This window comes from Sphaerodactylus townsendi, linkage group LG03, assembly GCF_021028975.2.
Source record: "Sphaerodactylus townsendi isolate TG3544 linkage group LG03, MPM_Stown_v2.3, whole genome shotgun sequence".
NCBI lineage: Eukaryota > Metazoa > Chordata > Lepidosauria > Squamata > Sphaerodactylidae > Sphaerodactylus > Sphaerodactylus townsendi.
Window position 1 is genome coordinate 101,113,562 of NC_059427.1, and position 20,336 is coordinate 101,133,897.

The 20,336-nt window shown below is 44.3% G+C and overlaps 1 protein-coding gene across 4 annotated transcripts in view; it reads right to left on the reverse strand.

Moving 5' to 3' along the window:
* SPDL1 (spindle apparatus coiled-coil protein 1) overlaps positions 1–9,702 on the reverse strand; it is a 40,577-nt gene extending 30,875 nt beyond the window's left edge. Inside the window, exons 1-5 of one of the 4 annotated variants that reach the window (XM_048490752.1) lie at positions 9,352–9,698; positions 5,284–5,516; positions 3,075–3,260; positions 759–935; positions 102–296 (exon numbers count right to left, since the gene is read on the reverse strand). In XM_048490752.1, the coding sequence (XP_048346709.1) occupies positions 102–296; positions 759–935; positions 3,075–3,236 (534 nt within the window). In that variant the 5' untranslated portion in view covers positions 3,237–3,260; positions 5,284–5,516; positions 9,352–9,698. Of the gene's footprint in view, positions 1–101; positions 297–758; positions 936–3,074; positions 3,261–5,283; positions 5,517–9,351 lie in introns of all 4 variants that reach the window. The other 3 variants (XM_048490751.1, XM_048490749.1, XM_048490750.1) reach the window with 3 other exon arrangements.
* Between the last annotated feature and the right edge of the window lie 10,634 nt (positions 9,703–20,336).

The window sequence follows — 20,336 nt, forward strand, 5'->3', positions numbered from 1 at the left end:
GCAATAGAGTCAGTTGTCAGATATACCCTACAAGCACACAGCATCCCAAACACACTAATTATTTATATTAACCACTTTATCCATACTAATTTTCTGCATACCTTTGACTTTTCAAGAGCTACTAGCTCAAGTTGTAGACTCAGAACTTCTGAAGACATGGTTTCATGGACGCGCTCTGACATTAGGCGCAGTTCTTCGGATTTAGACGCAATGACCTCCTTAAGATGGCCTACTTTGTGCTTTAGCTGCTTTTCACTAAGCAGACTTTCATCTAGCTCAGATTTCAGCTTTTCCACCTTAAAAACAGCACATTTATCATTTAGAGAATGTAGAACCCCAAAACATCTCTCTGCAATTTACAACGAATGTTCCATCTAGCTTCAACATTAGTACATGCTGCCAGAAGACAAGACAAACCCTCCTCCCGCCCTCATTTCCCAGCTAAACCACTTATGAATTACAGCTGATTTTAAGAAAGTAGAAAACAGCTGCATGTGCCATTTGAAGAAAATATATTGTTTAGCATACAAAACAACCAAGAAAAATTCCAATTAGGCTGTCATTCTACTCTACACTGTCTAATCAAGCTTAATAACCAGCTATGTTATCACTTAGCTAGAAAAAGTTATTATAATTCAAAAAGCTTTGTCAAATGAATTTTATCTAGAACTTTTTAAAAATAATATACAGCAAATAATTATTTGTTGCAAGCATTAGTCATAGACAATGTATACTTCACACGTTGGTATATCTCAGACCTTATTCTTAAGTTCATTTATTTCTTGTCCATGCAGCTTTTCCAATTTTTCACGAAGTGTATCTAACTGTATATTTTGTTGCTGTTTCAGAGTATCATATTCGCCATTTAGACTTCCCAACATTCTATTTTTTAGTTCTACTTCTCTCTGGAGAGTATATTTTTCTTGTTCAGATTTCTGAAAAAAAAATCATACTTTCAAGTAGACCACAATCCATCTTGCAGTGTGACTAAATCTATATGCATACTGATACTTTCACATTTCTCTCAATAGCACATACAAAGCAAAGATATGACATTCTTTTAAAATTCACTATTCTTTAAATATTACATGGAATGAAGACCAGAGATTTAAAGAATGTGTCCCACTAAACATACATGAAAGTGTCCGTCCTCAAGGCATAGAAAAGGGATTTACTGAGGTCTTCGGGGAGAACGTCTTACAACCATTATCCTCAAAGGTTTGTCAAAAGACTCACTAGCATGATAGCCTTGTACATGGAAAAGTTCCCTGTCCCAAACGTACAGAAGAGTACTTTGTCACTGGGACAAGGATTCAAAGAGGGCTGTATGTGTGATCACTCTTTCATGTATTTAGATAACAAGAACCTTTGAATAAGTTATTAGTGCTATCCAAAAGGCACAGTAAATTAATCCCCCATAAATTTATTGCATAAAACTTCTGCCCACAAGCATGTGTAGAGAAACATTCTTTTGACCAAAAGTTCACAAAGTAGGAGTATGCCTTCCGGAATTGATCAATGACAGCTAGGAAAGGCAAACTGATCTTCAGCATGACCTGTAAGCATTTAGCCTTGAGTGGGAACTAAAACCCACTTGTTTGGATCAGATGCCACAAGCATTCAGATGCCCGAAAGCACTCAAAGCTATTTAACACGGTTTGACAAGTACACGTAAAGCACACAACAAATGAGTTCTTAGGTATGGGTTCAGGGCATGTGTTTACCTACCCACACACATATACCCCACCAAACACGCTGAACTGTGTGTGAAGCAGTTATAAAATCATCAAGAATGTCACCATATCGTTGAAGACTGGAAAAAGGAAATCCACACTGAACAGAAGAAATGTGAATCAAAACACAGAGTCCATGTGGGGTAAAATCTGTGATGACTGATTATATGATAAAAACCCTATGCCATGCATGAACTACTATGTACTGTGGAAAGTCTCATTATGGCAAATATTATAACTAATTCCTAAGGCAATTTTCACAGCTACCTATGTCAACATTCTCTAAAACTCAGGCTTACTTAGGCAAAACATCATGTCTAATACTAAAGTGGGTGACATACAGAGCCAGTTCTGAAAGCCACAAAGCTAGGGCACTCACAGACAAGTGATGTCTCCTTTCACCCAGCAATTTAATAAAACCTCAACATTTGTGCCAGTCTACCACACAAAGTACTAGCACATAGTAACACCTTTTAGTGTTTCTAAGGCAGAGGTGAAGATTTGGGGAAGATGGGAGAAGACACATTTTACGAGGGTTCAAACTACTTCAAAGGTAAGGTATCAAGAACCAGGGCTGCAGCGAGTAATTCCACTGTGGACCCCCCCCCCCCAAAGAATCTGATCTGGAAAAGGAAAGAGCCTCTGATAATTTATAGAAAGAAGTGCAAGAAACTAATATCGGGAGATTGTCTGACAATTTCTTTTCACTCAAATTCTCCTGCATAAAGAGAAAGAGGTAAAACTATTCATGGCTTTCATTGTACTGAGTACGTTCAAAGCTGGATAGGCAGCTTCCTGTTCACCTTGCCCCAAACCTCAGTCTTGGCAATTGTGCTACAGTAGACAAATGCTAAGGATGATAGTGAGGCATGTAGGAAGTTCAAAACCTGAAATGTCAGCAGTGTCATATGACACTGGGGAAGGAGGAAGAATATCCTAGTTGGCCTTTACTCACAGGTATATATACTCCACTTGCTTTCCTTTCCTACTATCAGATCCTCTGAAGATGCCAGCCACAGATGCAGGCGAAACGTCAGGAGAGAATGCTGCTAGAACACGGCCATACAGCCTGGAAACTACACAGCACCCAAATATCGTAGTTATTTTTCCCACCCACCTTCCTTCATTGAAACTCATCAAGACACATTAACTCTTTATAACAGAATGCCATTAAATTGTTGGCAGTTAGGCCAAAGGGCCAAATCAACACTTTGGATGTTTTATGTAATACACTTAGGAAATGTAACAATCACAACTATGCTCTTCTTGCTACCACATCACTAAATTGGCTGAAATCTGTCTAGCTTAAAACATATTTCTACAATTGGTTTTCAAGCTTACCTCTGTTAAGGTGACCATTTCATTTTGCAATTCATCTAGCTGATTCTGCAACACATTCTGCCCTTCTATCAATGTTAAACCATATTGTGCTGCCGTTCTTCTTTCCTCTTCAGCCTCTTTCAGCTGGCTCCGGAGACGTAATATTATCTCCTCAGTCTCCATTTCTTTTAACCCTTACAATCAAGTCTGTAAATAAGAACAAAACAAAATAGGTGCCTCTTCCACATGCATAGCTTACCACAGATTTTCCAAGAGGTCAAACCCTTGCATCTTGGATACATTTTCTGTAAAATAATTCTGAACACCTTTTTCCCCAACATTTGGGAGGGTTTCCCCTTGCCTGTTCAGTTACATTTATTGTACATGCTACTGCTGACAATGTAGATGGGATGTCATGTATGATGTATGACAGAGGAAAAAATATTAAAATTTGTTTTTGAAAATGGAAAACAAGGAAGAAGAGAAAATGACTGAAGGGGAACTTGGGAAGCTACACAGGGTCATGGATAAAGGCCAGGTGTTTGATGGGGTGGAGAAATAAAGACTGTTTCAACCTGATTGCATGCTTAAGGGAATCTGGCTTGGAAATGAACTGGAAAAAAATCCAATAAAAGTGCTCAGGAAAACAATGGAGGAAAAATAAAGGGGAACAGTTTATCTCCACCAGTCTTCAATTTTCCCTCCTTCCCTCCCAAAGGGAATCTTTACATAGAGAGGTCAGGCCACACTCAGCTGCACAATGTGGGAAACTGCAAGGACTTACAGGGTCACCTTACTTTCCCCTACACTATTTTTTTCTTTTTCTCCTACAGGCAGCTGCTGTATCTTCAACTTTTCCTGCTTGCTTCCATTTCTGCTTCCCATAAAAGAACCATTCTGCCTCTTATCTGCTTCCTAACCCAGCTGTATTCATTTATATCCTGCCTTTCTGCGCAATGTGGACCCAATGCAGCTTACATCATTTCCCTCACCTCCATTTTATCCTCACAACAACCCTGTAAGTAGGTCAGATTGAGAATGCCTAACCAGTCGAAGGTCATCCTGTGAGCTTCCATAGCATAGTGCTGATCAGATCTCCCAGATCCTAGTCTAGCATTCTAACTATTATACCACTCTGGCTTTTGTGGGGATGGCTGCTGTTGAACATACTAGTAGACTAGTAGCTGAGCCATTTGCCCCCCACTGTCTAGTACAAATTACTAGACCTCTTAAAATCCATATTCAGGAATTTAGGCTTGTTCTTTAGAATGTTTCTGGGCCTCAAGCAATGGTGAGAATTTTCAAATTCGTTACTGAAGAGAGACATTGACAGTATGATAAAATGTAAGGATCTCTGTTGCTTTCTGACCATTTGAAACAAATAGCTTTTCATAAAACTTAGTGTAGACACAGAGTTTAAGAAATTCCAACTATAGCATACAACCATCTCTGAACAAATAAGGCTGAGATCTAGTGAACTGCACAACTCAGACAGCCAACTATCATACTGAGCTGTCAAAAATGTGACTCAAGGCTTCCACAAGTTTTCCTTCTACTGACTCCTGGAACCAGATTTCTAAGAATCTTTACAGAACTACTCCATATATGAGAACACATTGATTGTCAACAAGTAATAATACAGATATGGTTCACAAGTTCTAAATTTGCCATTTATGTATTGTGAATTCTGCATAGTCTAAAACATAGAATTTAAAAACACTAACAATAAATGCTCACATTCTTTAATAATTAAGAAATCAGCTAGTTACAGAAGTGAATGTAATCAATTTTCTCCTTTCATTTGATTAGACATGATAAATACATAGTGCAAACCTAGCAGAGTTATGTCCTTTTAAGTCCACCAAAGTTGATGGCCTTAGAAGGGAGTAATACTGGTTAGGAGCCAACTGTCAGTACTATAATTTACAATTCATTTCAAACTGTAAACTGAATACCTTGAATATTACATTTCACTTTTTGTGAATCCTGAAGTTGTGCTACAGAGGAGTGATTAGTATTCAAAATGAATTTTACAGCATTGTTTTAACAATTCAGTATAGCCGACATAACTGCAGGCCTGAGTTGGAAAAACGTTGCAAGTGGAGATAAAAAGATTCTGTTGTAGATATCCCCTCTCATTAAGAACTAGTTTACAGCATAACTGCCAGAAAGTTATAAAAATCCAATTCTATATTTTGTTGCAGAGAAAATTTTTTTACTAGCAACTCACCTTCAAGGCCATGCCGTCTTATATTTTTCCACGAACTTCAAAATTCATCTTGCTGTTTAACTAATAAGCCATCTGCTTGTTTCTGCTGCGAATCCTACAGCTAGTTCTATCACCCTTGCTTCTGCCTTCCAGAATAGGTAAAATTCACATGCCAGGACAATTGAAATGCAAATCCTTTTCAAATCTCTTTAAAGCAGCTGTTCACTATTTCCATGGCTGCCAAGCCTGCAAGGCTGTCAAAGAACAGTAGCTCTCTGTAACCCAGGCCAACATCATTCTAAATCTCGCTTTCACTACAAGCACACCAAGATACAGTAATAATTAAGCAAGTTCTCCATCACTACTTACTCAGTGCTAAAAAAGTCTAGGACTCTGCACACTAACTCCTTGACCATTTTGTGCCGTAACTACTCTAAGTTTGGAAGTGAAAAATTGTAAAGGGGCACTTTATCCTAAACCCTTAAGGATTTGTAGTTCAGCATATGATTGCCTATGCTGGAGACCTGTTCAAGACCACCTTAACCTATTGTTAGCTTTAGAAAACCTACTATATAGATTAGCTATGAGGTATGAAGCCCCCCCCTCACCCCAATAAATCACAGGCAAAAAAGAATTGAAAATTACTTTGATTTGTTAGTTGAAAAGAATCACAGATCAGATACAAATTCCTATATTTTGATTTATGATTGTTGATGTCTGCTATTCTATATTGTTACTGCTTTTTGCTGTTGCTCTTTTTGTTCACTGCCCTGAGCATTTCGGGGGAGGGCAGGATACAAATTAAATATGAAATGAAAAAATGAAATGAAATATGAGCTACTACTGTTCTGAGCAAAATAGAACAAGTCTCTGATAGCAGTTATTATTTATTTATTTATTTATTATATTATATTTATATACCGCCCTCCCCGAAGGCTCAGGGCGGTTTCCATCAACAATAAAAGTTTAAAACATCGTATATATAATTTACCTAAAATACATAAAATGCTAAACTATAGATGGCGTCAGCTCTTCTTTCCCCCTTTATGAACCCATGGGAGGCCGGATGTTTTTATGGCAAGTTGACATCATCCCGGCTGGCCAAACGCCTGGCGGAACAGGTCCATTTTACAGGCCCTGCGGAAACTTTGTAAGTCCCGCGGGGCCCTGATCTCACCTGGAAGCCTGTTCCACCAGGTAGGGGCCAGAGCCGTAAAAGCCCTGGCCTTTGTAGAGGTCAGCCGGATCGCCTTGGGGCCAGGGATCACCAGTAGGTCCGCCTCCAATGAACGGAGGGACCTAGAAGGGCAATATAGGGAGACACGGTCCCTCAGATAAGCAGGGCCAAGGCCGCGAATGGCTTTGAAGGTCAATACCAAAACTTTAAACATGACCCAGTACTCGATCAGCAGCCAGTGCAGTTGGTATAGGACCCGGCTGATAATCCGGTTCCCTAGCTGTTGCTCCGGAGAGGAGTCTGGCTGCCGCATTCTGTCACGAAGTGTTTCAATTTCCAGATCATGGCCAAAAGGTAGAAGCCCAGCAGAGCGGAAAGTTACAGTAGTCTAATCTAGAGGTGACTGTGGCATGGGATCACAGTGGCCAGATCGAACGGGAGAGATATGGGGCCAGTTGTCCGCCTGCCTGCATGAATCAGGTAAAAAGCTGCCACCGGGCTGTCTGGGTGACCTGGACCACCAATGATAAAGATGGATCCAGAGTCACCCCCAGGCTCTTGGCAGACGAAGTTAACTTTAACGTCTCGCCAAGAAGCGTAGGCAGGCCAAAGGCCACCAGACACTCCCCGCGGCCCAGACACAGGACCTCCGTCTTAGTGGGATTCAACTTCAGCCGACTTGCACTCAACCAACCAGCCACAGCATCAAGACAACGCTGGAGAGCATCTGGGGCCGAGGTCGGGCTGCCCTCCATTGTGAACAAGAGCTGGGTGTCATCAGCGTATTGATGACACCACAGCCCAAAACTCCGAACTAGACTCGCCAGGGGGTGCATGTAGATATTAAAAAGCATCGGGGAGAGTATCGCTCCTTGCGGCACCCCACATATAATGGGGCGACGCTTGGAGATCTCACCCCCCGATGCCACCTGCTGTAAACTATAAACACAATTCAAGTCTATTAAGAGAAGCAGGAAAATCACAAGACAAAGATTAAGACTACTTATCTTGATGAAAGTATCAAAAGTGTAAATTACAATTATAGCCTATGGGGAAAAATAGAACTTTTGTTAAAGAAAGATATACTCAGACCTTCTTCTGTACAGAGCAATGACATGAGCACAAAAACAAGTAACTTCCTCCCCCTCAACAAGGACAGATTATTTCTTCTCAACCACTATGGTTAGAGAGTTGGACCAGGATTTTAGGAAATCTAATTCCCTCTATGCCATGAATACTCACTGGGTTACCTTGTGCCAGACATTCATTCTCAGTCTAACCAGTCCCATAAGATTTTTTGGTTAGGCTAAAATGGAGACAATAACGATGTTTTAAGCTGCCTTGGATTCCCATTGGTGAGAAAAACAGGGTATAAATATCTAAGTAAAAGTAATTAAATAAACCAACTGTAGTAGAATGGAAAATGTTACAGGTCCATCAGCTTCAGCACCTGTTAAGATACCTTCACTGGAATCATGACTCAGAGGTAGAGGAGCTGCTTTATATGCAGAGAATCATAGGCTCCTTCCGCACACGCAAAATAATGCGTTTTCAAACCACTTTCACAACTGTTTGCAAGTGGATTTTGCCATTCCGCACAGCTTTAAAGAGCACTGAAAGCAGTTTGAAAGTAAATTATTCTGCATGTGCGGAATGAGCCATAGGTTCAATCTCCACCACTTCCAGCTTGAGGAATCAGAAATAAGTGATTTGAAATACCTTTATTTTAGGACTCTGGACAGCTGCTACCAGTTTGGTTAGACAATATTAACCTTGACAGACCAATGGTTTGACAAAATACATACAAGACTGCACTGTGTGCCAAAATGCAAACAGATATTGTCTTGAAATATCTGTCACATTAACATATCAATGGTAACTGAAAACTGTGGGACCATTACCTAATGCCAATGTAAATTGACAAACTTTTAAAAATATACTTCTTTTTTTAAAAAAACAGCACAAATCTTCAGGTAGGCTGAGGAAAATAAATGAATCAGCAGACATCAAAGAAGTATAGATTCAACAGGGCGCATAGGGATGAATACAAAATAAGCAGGGTTGACATGTTAATCAACTGACAAATGAAATGTCAGTTAACCATCTATTTTATGGCATTCCCAGGTACCCCATTAAGAAAAAATAAATGGCTTCTGTTACTTCCTCCATGGGGATACAGCGACCAGGGATAAACGTAGCAGCTTTTCTTCCTGGCCTATTGTTGAACCCACTTTTCTGACTAATGCTACAGTGATCTCTGGAGAAGTCATGAGTTAAATAGGTGCAAAGATCCTTCCCCCTTGTAAGTTCTTTCTCTCTCCTTATAAACCAAAATAGCCCTGACCTAGGTGGCCTAGGCAGGCTAGCTTGATCATGTCAGACTTGGAACAAAGTTGGTCCTGGTTAGTACTTGCATGGTAGACCACTGAGGAAGCTCACAGGAGCAGGGACATCAAACCAAGAAATCAAACTACTTCCAACTGTGTAGTAGTGAAGGGACAGGGACATCAGAACAAGCCTAAGCACAGAGCAGAAGAGCAATCCTAAAGATCTCAGAAGCAAGAAGATCTCAGCACTCAGAAGGAAGCGCCTTCTATTTATTTATTTATTGGATTCCTTATGCCGCTCACCCCCGAAGGCTCTGGGCGATGCCCAACATATAAAATTCAACAATATAAACCCAATTACAACATAAAACCAGTTAAAGTTAATAAATACAATACAAAAATACAATATAAATAGATGGCAAGATGGTAAACGGTGTTTGCTTCTTGTGCCAGACAGGAACATGTTCTCAGGATTGCAGCCTTCGTACCCCGGAGTGGGGGGGGGGGGGAGCTTCAAAAATGCAGGACAGGCAAAGGAGGAAAAAGTTAAAAGGACAACACAAACGACCCTAAAAGGCCACTCACGTGCCCCTCGCAGTGCTGCTCGCCCGGTCAACCGCCCTAATAGATCAGATCGTTCAAATTTCGTCCTCAAACCCGCGTGACACATCCTAAATATCGCGAGACTAAAGAGTGAGGCAATTTGCGCTCAGCTCCTGACGCGAAGTAGCGGAACTTCAGCAAACTTTGCTTGCTGTGTATTACGCATGTTCTGTAGCGGCAACTGGCGATAACCCTTTCCCTAGCTGCCGCGTGGGTTTCTTCTCCCGCTGCAAATACTTTAAATCAGGGGTCGGGAACCCGCGGCTCGCAAGGCCGAGCCGCCGGGCCCCTCTTCACCCGCCCTGCAAGGAGCAGGGTGGGCGCATCACTCGGCCGGCAAGGCCGAGCCGCGGGCCCCTCTTCACCCGCCCTGCAAGGAGCAGGGCGGGCGCATCACTCGCCCTGCAGCCGGCAGCCGCCGGGCCCCTCTTCACCCGCCCTGCAAGGAGCAGGGTGGGCGTATCACTCGGCCGGCAAGGCCGAGCCGCGGGGCCCCTCTTCACCCGCCCTGCAAGGAGCAGGGTGGGCGTATCACTCGGCCGGCAAGGCCGAGCCGCGGGCCCCTCTTCACCCGCCCTGCAAGGAGCAGGGCGGGCGCATCACTCGCCCTGCGGCCGGCAGCCGCCGGGCCCCTCTTCACCCGCCCTGCAAGGAGCAGGGCGGGCGCATCACTCGCCCTGCGGCCGGCAAGGCTGAGCCGCCGGGCCCCTCTTCACCCGCCCTGCAAGGAGCAGGGTGGGCGTATCACTCGGCCGGCAAGGCCGAGCCGCGGGCCCCTCTTCACCCGCCCTGCAAGGAGCAGGGCGGGCGCATCACTCGCCCTGCGGCCGGCAGCCGCCGGGCCCCTCTTCACCCGCCCTGCAAGGAGCAGGGCGGGCGCGTCACTCGCCCGGCGGCCGGCAGGGACATCAGAACAAGCCTAAGCACAGAGCAGAAGAGCAATTCTAAAGATCTCAGAAGCAAGAAGATCTCAGCACTCAGAAGGAAGCGCCTTCTATTTATTTATTTATTGGATTCCTTATGCCGCTCACCCCCGAAGGCTCTGGGCGATGCCCAACATATAAAATTCCTGGCGATAACCCTTTCTCTAGCTGCCGCGTGGGTTTCTTCTCCCGCTGCAAATACTTTAAATCAGGGGTCGGGAACTGGGCCCCTCTTCACCCGCCCTGCAAGGAGCAGGGCGGGCGCATCACTCGCCCGGCGGCCGGCAAGGCCATGCTGCGGGCTTTGTCTCCTGCCCTTCTGCAGGCGGGGTGTGTGTGAGCAGGGGGGGGCGAGCGAGCAAGTGAGCCGGGGGGGGGGCGTGCAAGCGAGTGGGGGGGGTGAGCGGGGGAAGGTGAGCCAAATGGCTCTTTGAGGGGAAAAGGTTCCCGACCCCTGCTTTAAATGAAAGCATTTTGAGGACCCGATGCCCTCGAAGGGGACTGTAGTGGACCCCCCCACCAGTCAGACGGCGATAAAACGTCTTAGTTTCGAAAGTGCCGCCAGATTCTTGTTCTCTTTGCAAAGAGTGGGCTAATGGGTGTCCAGTGTGCCTGGGACGGCCGGTGAAGCTACTTGCCCTTCTTTCAAATTGTTGCCCTGTAAGATACAAACATCAGCATTGCATGCTAAGCAGCTAAACTGAGGTGCCCATACTTGGATTTCCTGACAATAATAATCTGCACTGTGTGGAAAGTTAGCAGCTGTGAAATGCGAGTTAGTTACTTAAGGTTAGCAGGCGACGCGAGTCCAGCACCGGCGCCGACATTCAAATAGGTATCTGTATTTACGCCGCCGTTGCTCAGCGTTGATGCAATTGGTGCTCTGAGAAGAGGCGAGCAGCGCCATTTTCAAACAGCTCGATTTATAACACTTGTTGCGTTTACACCCAAATTCCTTTTGTTTTAATTATTGAATTTTCCACAACAGTATTTGGGTAACTGTCGCTTTTTCCTTTTCCTTCATGGAGACCAAGGAGATCAATCGGCTTCTGTTTTTTCTTCAGTTTTTGTGACCGTAAAGGACTTAATCTGCCTCCTCCCTTTTCTTTTGAGAACCGATTTGTATTTTATCGGTATAGTATTGATTGTAAACAAAAATAGGATGGTTTACTAGAATAAGTGATCCCATGTTGACTATGTATTAGCTAGTAGACAGTATGTTAATTTTACACCAATAGTAAAACAACAGCTAATCGCAGGCTCAATTCTAATAGCTTGTTCACACCTTAAAATCTTTTCAGACACCTAAAAGACTGTAAGGGCAAACCTAAGCAGGTCTCCTTGGAAGTAAGTCCTATTTTATTCTATAGGGCTTACTCATAGAAAAAGCCTTGTTCATCTTGGTTGTTGCAGGCTTTCTGGGCTGTTTGGCCATGGTCTGGTAGTTTTTACTGCTAAATGCTCAAAACATTAAGAGGAAAAAGTACCATACCACAGCCTGGAAAGCTTACAACAGCCAGTTAATTCCAGGCGTGACAATATATTATTGACTGCAGCCCATCTTACTGTGCAAGCCCATGTAGCGAATCTGCTGAGCTTAGCAACTGTTCTTAAGGATGTCCTCTGAGCCAAAGTAGAAGTTTCCTTTAAAAAACACAACAGAGGTGGGTCTGGGTTCCCTGCAGCCAACCCAGAGTAATAGCTTTTTATAAATAAACTAGAATTTCTCTGGGCTTGGAATACTGTTGTAGGAAGAGGAAGCCTCCCACACGCACCATTTTCTCATCTGAAGCACCACTGGGGGGTGGGGAGGTGCTATTTTACTGCTTTTTGCTGCTCCAAATGCACAACATACTTCATGTGGAGCAGCAAAAATAGGGAAATAACTCCCACATGTACTGTTTTGGCTGAGAAGGAGGTAGTCCCCCACTCTCCCTGTAGTAGCAATTTGCGTCCAAAGAAATTCTGCCTTCATTTTTATGTAAACAACTTGCTGATGTCACATTGAGCTTTTGATGAGCTATTGGTTAGTGAAATCTCCATTGCTTACATGCAGCATATCACATGTCCTGAATGGTTAAAATATAAATCCATGTTCTCTTTTTTTCTGGTTCTGTTCCTACTAAGAAAAGCAAACAGAAAGATGTAGTGTTAAGTGTACATCTAGATGCCGGTATGTGTATCAGGGCAGATTATCATTTTCTCAAACTTTTATTTCCGATCTACATGTAACCTTACTTAGTTGGATAGTAAGCTTAATATAACTGCAACTCATGCATCTCGCCTTATTATTCTCCTAACTCTGGCCGTTTCCGCATGGAGGCGGAAGCGGCCGGGTCGGCGTTATTCTTCGGCGCCAATACAACTGACCCGATCAGGCTGGGACCGTTCGCATGAACGGTCCCAGAAAGAGCCGGGACGACGGCGCCGCAGAGCGCCGTCGCCCGACCGACCCGGCATGTCCCCAGGCCTCCGGCACATTGCTGAGGCCTGAGGACACGTCCCCCGGCCCTGCGCGCCTGCTCCAGCGTCGCAGGGCAGGGGGGCGTGTCCCCAGGCCTCGGCGACGCGCGGAGGCCCGGAGACAAGGTAAGTGCAGGGAGGGAGCGGGGGGGAGGCGCCTTGAAGCCGCTGCCGTTCGCATGGCAGCGGCGCTTCTAAGCCCCGGGCGTTCCCGAGAAAAGTCGCTGGCCGCTTGACTCTGGAAAATGCCCGGGCTTCCGGGCTGGGCCGATTGGGCGGCGCTGAGGGCGGCTCTGCGATGCAGCTGTCTAATGCCCTCTGTGCGAATGGCGGCCTGGGGACGCCGTTTTTGCTGTCCGCAGGCCGCCATATTCCACCCGTGCGGAAACGGCCTCTGCTAATTAAGTATATCTCTTTGCAAAGAGAAAAACCCAACAATTATACCCCACTGAGCTCAACCTCCTCTCCAAACCATACCCTTCCCAAGCTTCACCCACAAAATCTCCAGAAATTTCCCTAGTCGGAGCTGGCAACCCTAGCTTTGATTTAAAGACCTGCGGACATGGAAGAAGCTTGCATTTACATAAGGAAGGCATTTCTAATCTGCAACACTCTATGCCCGTTCAAAAGCTACAAAGCAGCTTCCAATGACTCCCTGGAGCCCATTTTTCAGGAGCATGTGTAACCTCAGCTTGTGGGTTCTGTGGGGCAGTACTTGGAATGAGTTGCAACAACAATTTTTAAACAACAAAATGGTTTACTTTTCTTTACAATTAACACTTTTAAAACATCAACATTTAACGTTACAATTCAAGGTCCTGTTCAGGTTGCATTTCAAGTCCTTCTATTTACAGTCTACTGATATTGCCAAGTCCAAATCTTCTTTGCAAGTTGGCTGGCTCCTGAAGACTCCAAGGGCTTGATGAACAGGTTGCAACATGATGAAGGTCTCCAGGAGAACTCTCACCCATTACAACCACAAAAGAAAACCCTGAAACAATAAACTCCAACATTTACAACACAGCAAAACAACAACTACCTTCCCAGTAGTTCCCAACAATATTGAAATTACCTTAACAAGGTGTTAAGGGCTTATAGAAATCAAGGTCCGAGTCTGGTAGCCTTGTTCTTCTGCAAAAGAGCTCTTTCAGCCTCTCTGCTGCTCCGAGTCTCCACCCCTTACTGGGTCAACCCATTCTGGGCCAACCCATTCTGGGCATGGGGGTTACACATGCAGGTAGCTGCAGTGGGGGAAATGTGGAGACATGGCAGAGCTCACTTAAAACCAGAACTACATTTGGCTCAAAAAGCTTGTTACTTATCTATGTTTAAGTTGTCAACAGATATGCAATTCCACTGTTCAAATAAATTTAATATTTGACTCTTGCCCTTCTTTCACCAGTGATTACTGAAAAGTAAATATTGGTCTGCCCCATAGTGTGATATAATTTAGAATAGGAGCTGAGATTTAATTCTATATTTCATTTCATTTCATTAGTTTTGTATACTGCCCTCCCCCTAAGGGCTCAGGGCGGTGAACAACAGTTTTAAAACATACATAAAAACATAATTTAAATCGATATTCAGTTTAACAAGAACCCATACAAAAATGCAGATGGTGCCTGACTGCTCTTCCCTCCCCCACCCCACCCCCATACCTACGGGAAGTCAGATAGAAAGGTAGATGTATTTAACCAGGCTGGCCAAATGCCTGGCGGAACAGGCTCGTCTTACAGGCCCTGCAAAAACTCTGCAAGTCTCGGAGGGCCCTGATCTCCTTAGGGACCCTGTTCCACCAAGTAGGGGCCAGGGCTGAAAAAGCCCTGGCCCTCATAGAGGCCAGCCTGATCTTTTTTGGGCCAGGGATCACGAGTAGGTCCTCCTCCGAGGAGCGGAGGGGCCTGACAGTTTACATAAAGTGACAGTAAGTGAGATATGAACAGGAAGAAGTTAACTGCTGCATTTTGTAAATAGTGTAATTCTTGGCAATGTTGGTTAAACTGACAATGTATGGAAGAATTCCAGCAGACCTTCTTCTCAATAAATGGTATTTTCTGAGCTCCTTTTTTCCTGTCAAATGCATTTAAACACCAGCAATCGGTAGTCCCTGTCTAGACCTTTTAGCAATTATGTACTTGCAGTCGGTGACCTGTCACTTAACTTACCCATAGGATTGAAATGGTTGGGCACTTCTTGTTTACCCATGCACAGTATTTCAGATTTTTTTAAAAAACAATCTTTTAGAAGTACTGTAGCACCACCAGTAAATGCATAGCAGTGAATTCCTGCTATATTATGTAAAACAGATACCACACTGTCAGTACCATCAAAGCCAAGATCTGAACCATCATTCAGTGTTGTTGAGCATTCTGTTCTGTTGATTGGATCCAAACTGTTCTGAAGCTTCGGTTTCAAAAACTTCGGACTAGATATGTTCTTGTTTCAGCTCCTTGGATCAGTTGAAGAAATACAAGTCCAAACTGTAGGACAAGTCTAAGGAGAAGCCTAAGTCTGCGCCTTCAACTGTTCCAGATGAGGTGCAAGGGGAATTTGTTGGTTCCATTACAAATCCTATCTATTAATTCCTTGCCTCTGGAGGTGCTCTTCTCTGAGCCTGAAGGTGAATCTCAGCAAGACACAGGCACCCCATCTACTAGTTGGCCTCAACATTCCTTGGGCTTCCTTTCCCTCCTCTGCCCAATTCCAATAGTGGGTTAATGTCCTAAATACCTCCCAGTCCTCCAAAGGGAAATCTGTCCTGTTCCTCTATCCGAACCTGTCCCCTACACTCTTCCACATCATCATGGTGAACTGGAACCAGAGCTAGAGGAGGGAGAGATAGATCAAAGCTCCACCTACAACTCTGAAAGCCTACCGGAATCATTGCTTGATGAATATGTTGGTGATCCTGCACCTATCTCTCCTAGTGAGGACCTTCATCTCTATGCAGAACAGATGATACAGATGGCAACAACACTGGACATTGACATCACTGTGGCAGACTGAAAGCCCTAGAATAAAATCTTTAGCAGACTTTACATTGAAACTCCTGGGACAGTGGTCTTCCCAATCTTAGAAGGTGTGTCTAGCTGCCCCTATTCTGCCTTCCACAACACTGGCATATCAGTCACACCAGGCTCGCAAACAAGGCTTTGTGGCCCCTTTTATCATAACTCTACCAGCCCTAGGAGGCATCTCAACAGCATCATTCAGAGGCTAAAAGAATATTACACTCAGTCAATGTTGAGAGCTTTATTAGAATTCAGAAACCTTTATTAGGCATATGCAGCAAAGGGACAGAATTGAAAAGTAAATCCAGTAAAAAACAGTAAAGGTCATTTGAGCAGAAGCCTAGGATACCTAGTTCAAAACACACAGTAAAAATTTGGCTACAGTTTCAGTTATCTCAGCCTTAGGATTGATAAGCAAAAGAGTAATCTCTGCATTGATGGAAAGATCTGAGAACCGGACCGACGTTAATACAGAGAAGTCAGGCCTAAAGCTGTTGTACTTTGGGCAGAAGAGCAAGATATGATCACAGGAGTCAATATAAGAAGGACAGAAAGAGCTTTATTATATTATGCTAACAGAACAAGAGTTTTCCATAGGAATAAGCCCCTATGTTATTTCACCTGTTATTCAGGCCTAAGAAGGGCAAAAGAGCATCCCTACAGTTCATATCCTGATGGGTGGTTTCGACCATATTATGCTAAGGGTGCAGGGAGACCTTGTCCTTTGACAGTTAAGGCACATTTCACATGAGCTCAGAGCAGAGGTGGGATTCAGGGGGTTCTGAAGGTTCTGTAGAACCTGTTGTTAAAATTTAAAATATCACTTTTTAATACTTAAAATATTTTTATTAAGTATTAATATTTTAATACTTAAAATAAAAAGTGATATTAAAATATTTTAAATACTTTTTAACAGTCATTATTTGAATCCCACCACCATCGGAACCTGTTGTTAAAATGTTTGAATCCCACCACTGGCTCAGAGTACATCTGCTGCATTTCGCCAAAAGGTCCCTCTTTGAGAGATCTGTAGAGCAGCCACTTGGATGTTGGACAATATATTTGTCTGTCATTACGAGATGAATCAACTCAGAGAAAGCCATTTTGCACTCACTGTTCCAGTAAGAGAGCCTCCCCCTCCAACTACAGTGAATGGCTTGCTAAAAGGTCCCCAGTGTGGGAAGGCACTGAAGACAAAGATGAAAACGACTGCATTTACTTGTAACTCCTGTTCATCCAGGTGTTGAGTGGAGACACAAATTCCCTCCCTCCTACCCCACTGTAGGCTCTCTTCCCACAAAACATATTATATTTACTTATCAGTCATATGGTAGCACACAGGAATTGGAGGGAGAGGGGGCCTGTCCTCCTAGAATATATAGTGCTTTGTCCAGGAGGGAAGGCCTGTTGCTAAGGGCTAGGAAGAAATCTGATATCAGCAAGCCTGCGCAAGCTCAATCCCCAATGTGTGTTTGCACTGAAGACCTCATTGAACAGCACTTGCAGGTAAGTGTGACCCTGCTAATCTTGTGTAACGAGGCTGAGTTGAGATCCATGCCAGTACCTTGGGAAGTCACTGCTAATAGACACTATAGCAGTGATAGCGAACCTTTTTGAGACCGAGTGCCCAAATTGCAACCCAAAACTCACTTATTTATCGCAAAGTGCCAACACGGCAATTTAACCTGAATAGAAAAACGGTTGGCTCCGAGTCATGCGTTACTCAGGAGTAAGCTTGGTGGTAGTCGGTGGCTTTGCTTTGAAGCAATTATGCAACTCTTCCAATGGGTGAATCACAACCCTAGGAGGGTTTACTCAGAAGCAAGCCCCATTGCCAGCAACTGAGCTTACTTCCTGGTAAAGGATTGTGCTTTAGTTCTTCGCATGAAAATCAGTGGGGTTTAACAGTGCTTAACAGGGTTACCTTCACTGCTTCCCCAAAACTAGGTCTTAGGTTTAATGCTAATAATCGAGCCCAGTGGCCCAGGCCAGCCTAGATGTGTGTGGGGGTGAGTGGGGGCGACTCTGTGCGTGCCCACAGAGAGGGCTCTGAGTGCCACCTCTGGCACCTGTGCCATAAGTTCACCACCACTGCACTATAGGGTATTCTGATTTTCCAAAATCTACTTTCCGTCCTTATAGACTCTTTACACACTATATGCAACAGTGGAAGAAGCAGGAGTGGATTTAGCCTGGTACATTTAGAAATTTATTGGCAACTGTATGCACCTGCTGAGATTTTAATATTAGTATAAAAATGGAAGTGCTCTAAAGTTTGATGTGTATAAAACAGTTAAACAGATATAATGTATTGCACACGGTTAGGCCCTTTCCGCACATGTGGAAGTATGCTGGTAGAGGGTCAGAAACTGTTCTCACGCTAGCGTGCGCACAGCCCTGACTTCCCCTGCAGCCGGAGAGGCAGCTTCGCGCAGAGACGCCTCTCGGTGGTCCCCTTCCACTCACCTTCTTGTGCAGCGTCGCTCTGGAGGACTGCAGGGACCTGCCCATGCTGCCCTGCGACCTCCAGAGGTCGTAGGGTAGCATGGGCGGGTCTCTGCAGCCCTCCAGAGGGACGCTGCAAAAGAAGGTAAGTGGAGCCAACGGGGAAAGTAGCAGCTTCCCGGTGGTGCGGTTCGCACCGCACCGCCGGGAAGATGCTGTTTATCAATAACTTTGCTCATTGAGCGAGGTTTTCAAGGGCGGCTTCATGCCACCCGGGGAAAGCCAGGGCAGCGCTGCTGCACAGCAGCAATGTGTTCTCTGTGAACACTCTCCCAGGGTCGGCGTTTTTGCCGTCCCTGGGACTCTGTATTTGGCCCGTGTGGAAAGGGCCTTAGTCACACTTAAATTATGCCTCTGTCTTTTGAAAATGAAACAGCTGCATGAACTGTAGATTACATATTTCTAGAATTCCTTAAAGTAGCTTATGAATATTTTAAATACATATGGACCACTCAGTAGGTAGAATTAAGTTGAAGTTAGCCCTTTTTCAGTGTGTTGTTGGTTGCATTCACTAGTCATGGGAACCATTATGCACAGCAATGTGCTATCCTTCCTGAGCATTTTCCTGACCCATAAAATACTCAAGTGCTGCTCAACAATAGAAACACTGTGCTGCTATCCTCTGCACCAGCAACCATCTAGAGAAGAAGACAGTTTAAGTTAACATAATGGTTGAAAATTGGTGCGAAATCATAAACACAACTGACAGTGAGAGAAATAATTTTGTGGTTTTCACGTTGCTTCCTGTAAGATGTACCTTTATGAATATCATCACTGACTCTTATTATTTAAGCCAGATAAATTTGAATATTCATAACCTTGTCCCAGGCTTTCCACTATCCTGTAAAGTACTGTTATTGTGCACCAGTCTGGTTAGGGATATCTCAGACTGATACACAGCCTTGAATGCTACAAAACCATGTAAATGGTATGTTACTAGCACCATCTTGTGGCCAAAAGACTAAATTATCAGCTATCTGCCTGAAAACTATACATACCATAGTTATGCTGCTTAAGGGAAGGGCAGCAGACAATGCTTGGATCCGGCATCTCGGGTCAGGGACAGACACAATGTAGTAGGAAGAAGCAAGCACCCTAGATGGCTTTACATTTTGCCTGTGGCCACAATGACAACTGCTTCAAATTTGTTGCTAATTGGGCTGTTGATAGAGTTCCCGGATATTGAAAATTATTGAAGCTATTAATGTTCAAAGAGGAAATATTACAATTAAATTTATATGCTTATAATATAGGTAAACCTCTAACCTTATTTGTTATGCTTAGCTTAGGTAGAAAGTAGATTGTTAGCAATTTTTGCAAGAACAAGATGGCGCCCGGAGCAGTCGGCTAGTAACAGAACTCTGTGGTTTTTCTCTTTTTCTGCTGCAATTTTCCCCCTTCACTTTTTCTTTTCCCCTTTCTTGGCTCTACTGTGCTTACATTGAGGATTCTGTGGATCACGCTGGAGCCGTCTGTTCCTATTTTCTTGCTTCATGGACTACTACCGGTATATGCCGCAGAGGTCCTGGTTTGCTTCCTCTGTTTTCACGGTTTCCTCCGCTTTCACCGTTTTGCCTGCCAAGAGTAAATGGAGGTGCTGCCGCCAAAGCTGTGAGTAGTACAGAGGCTGCTGGTGCACCAGGGCTCGTGGAACTTTGGAAACTTTTGAAACATCTGAGTCCGAAGTTGTGGGAACCGTCAGAGAACCTGAGACTGAAATGGACATCTGAGCGGTCTGGATGCTTGGCCTCAAGCGATTTCGCTTTCGCAGGAGGCGATTACAGACTTTAATGGAGTGTAAAAACATCTCTCCTGAGTCCCAGAGAGCTGGAGCCAAGTGCTGCCTCCAATGTCTCTGGGACGATAGCAAGTGGAGCAGCCTGGATGTGCCTGACAAGGAAAGGCTGGTAGCAGAGACCCTCCTATGCAGGCTTTCTGGGTGGCCCTGGAAAGAGGAGGAAGCTCAAACGGCATTGCTCTGTTGGGACCTGTGTGCAGTTGGGAACTTGTGGCGGTGGAGACAACAAAGACCCCCCTCTGGCAGTAAGAGGGCTGGAGTGGGACG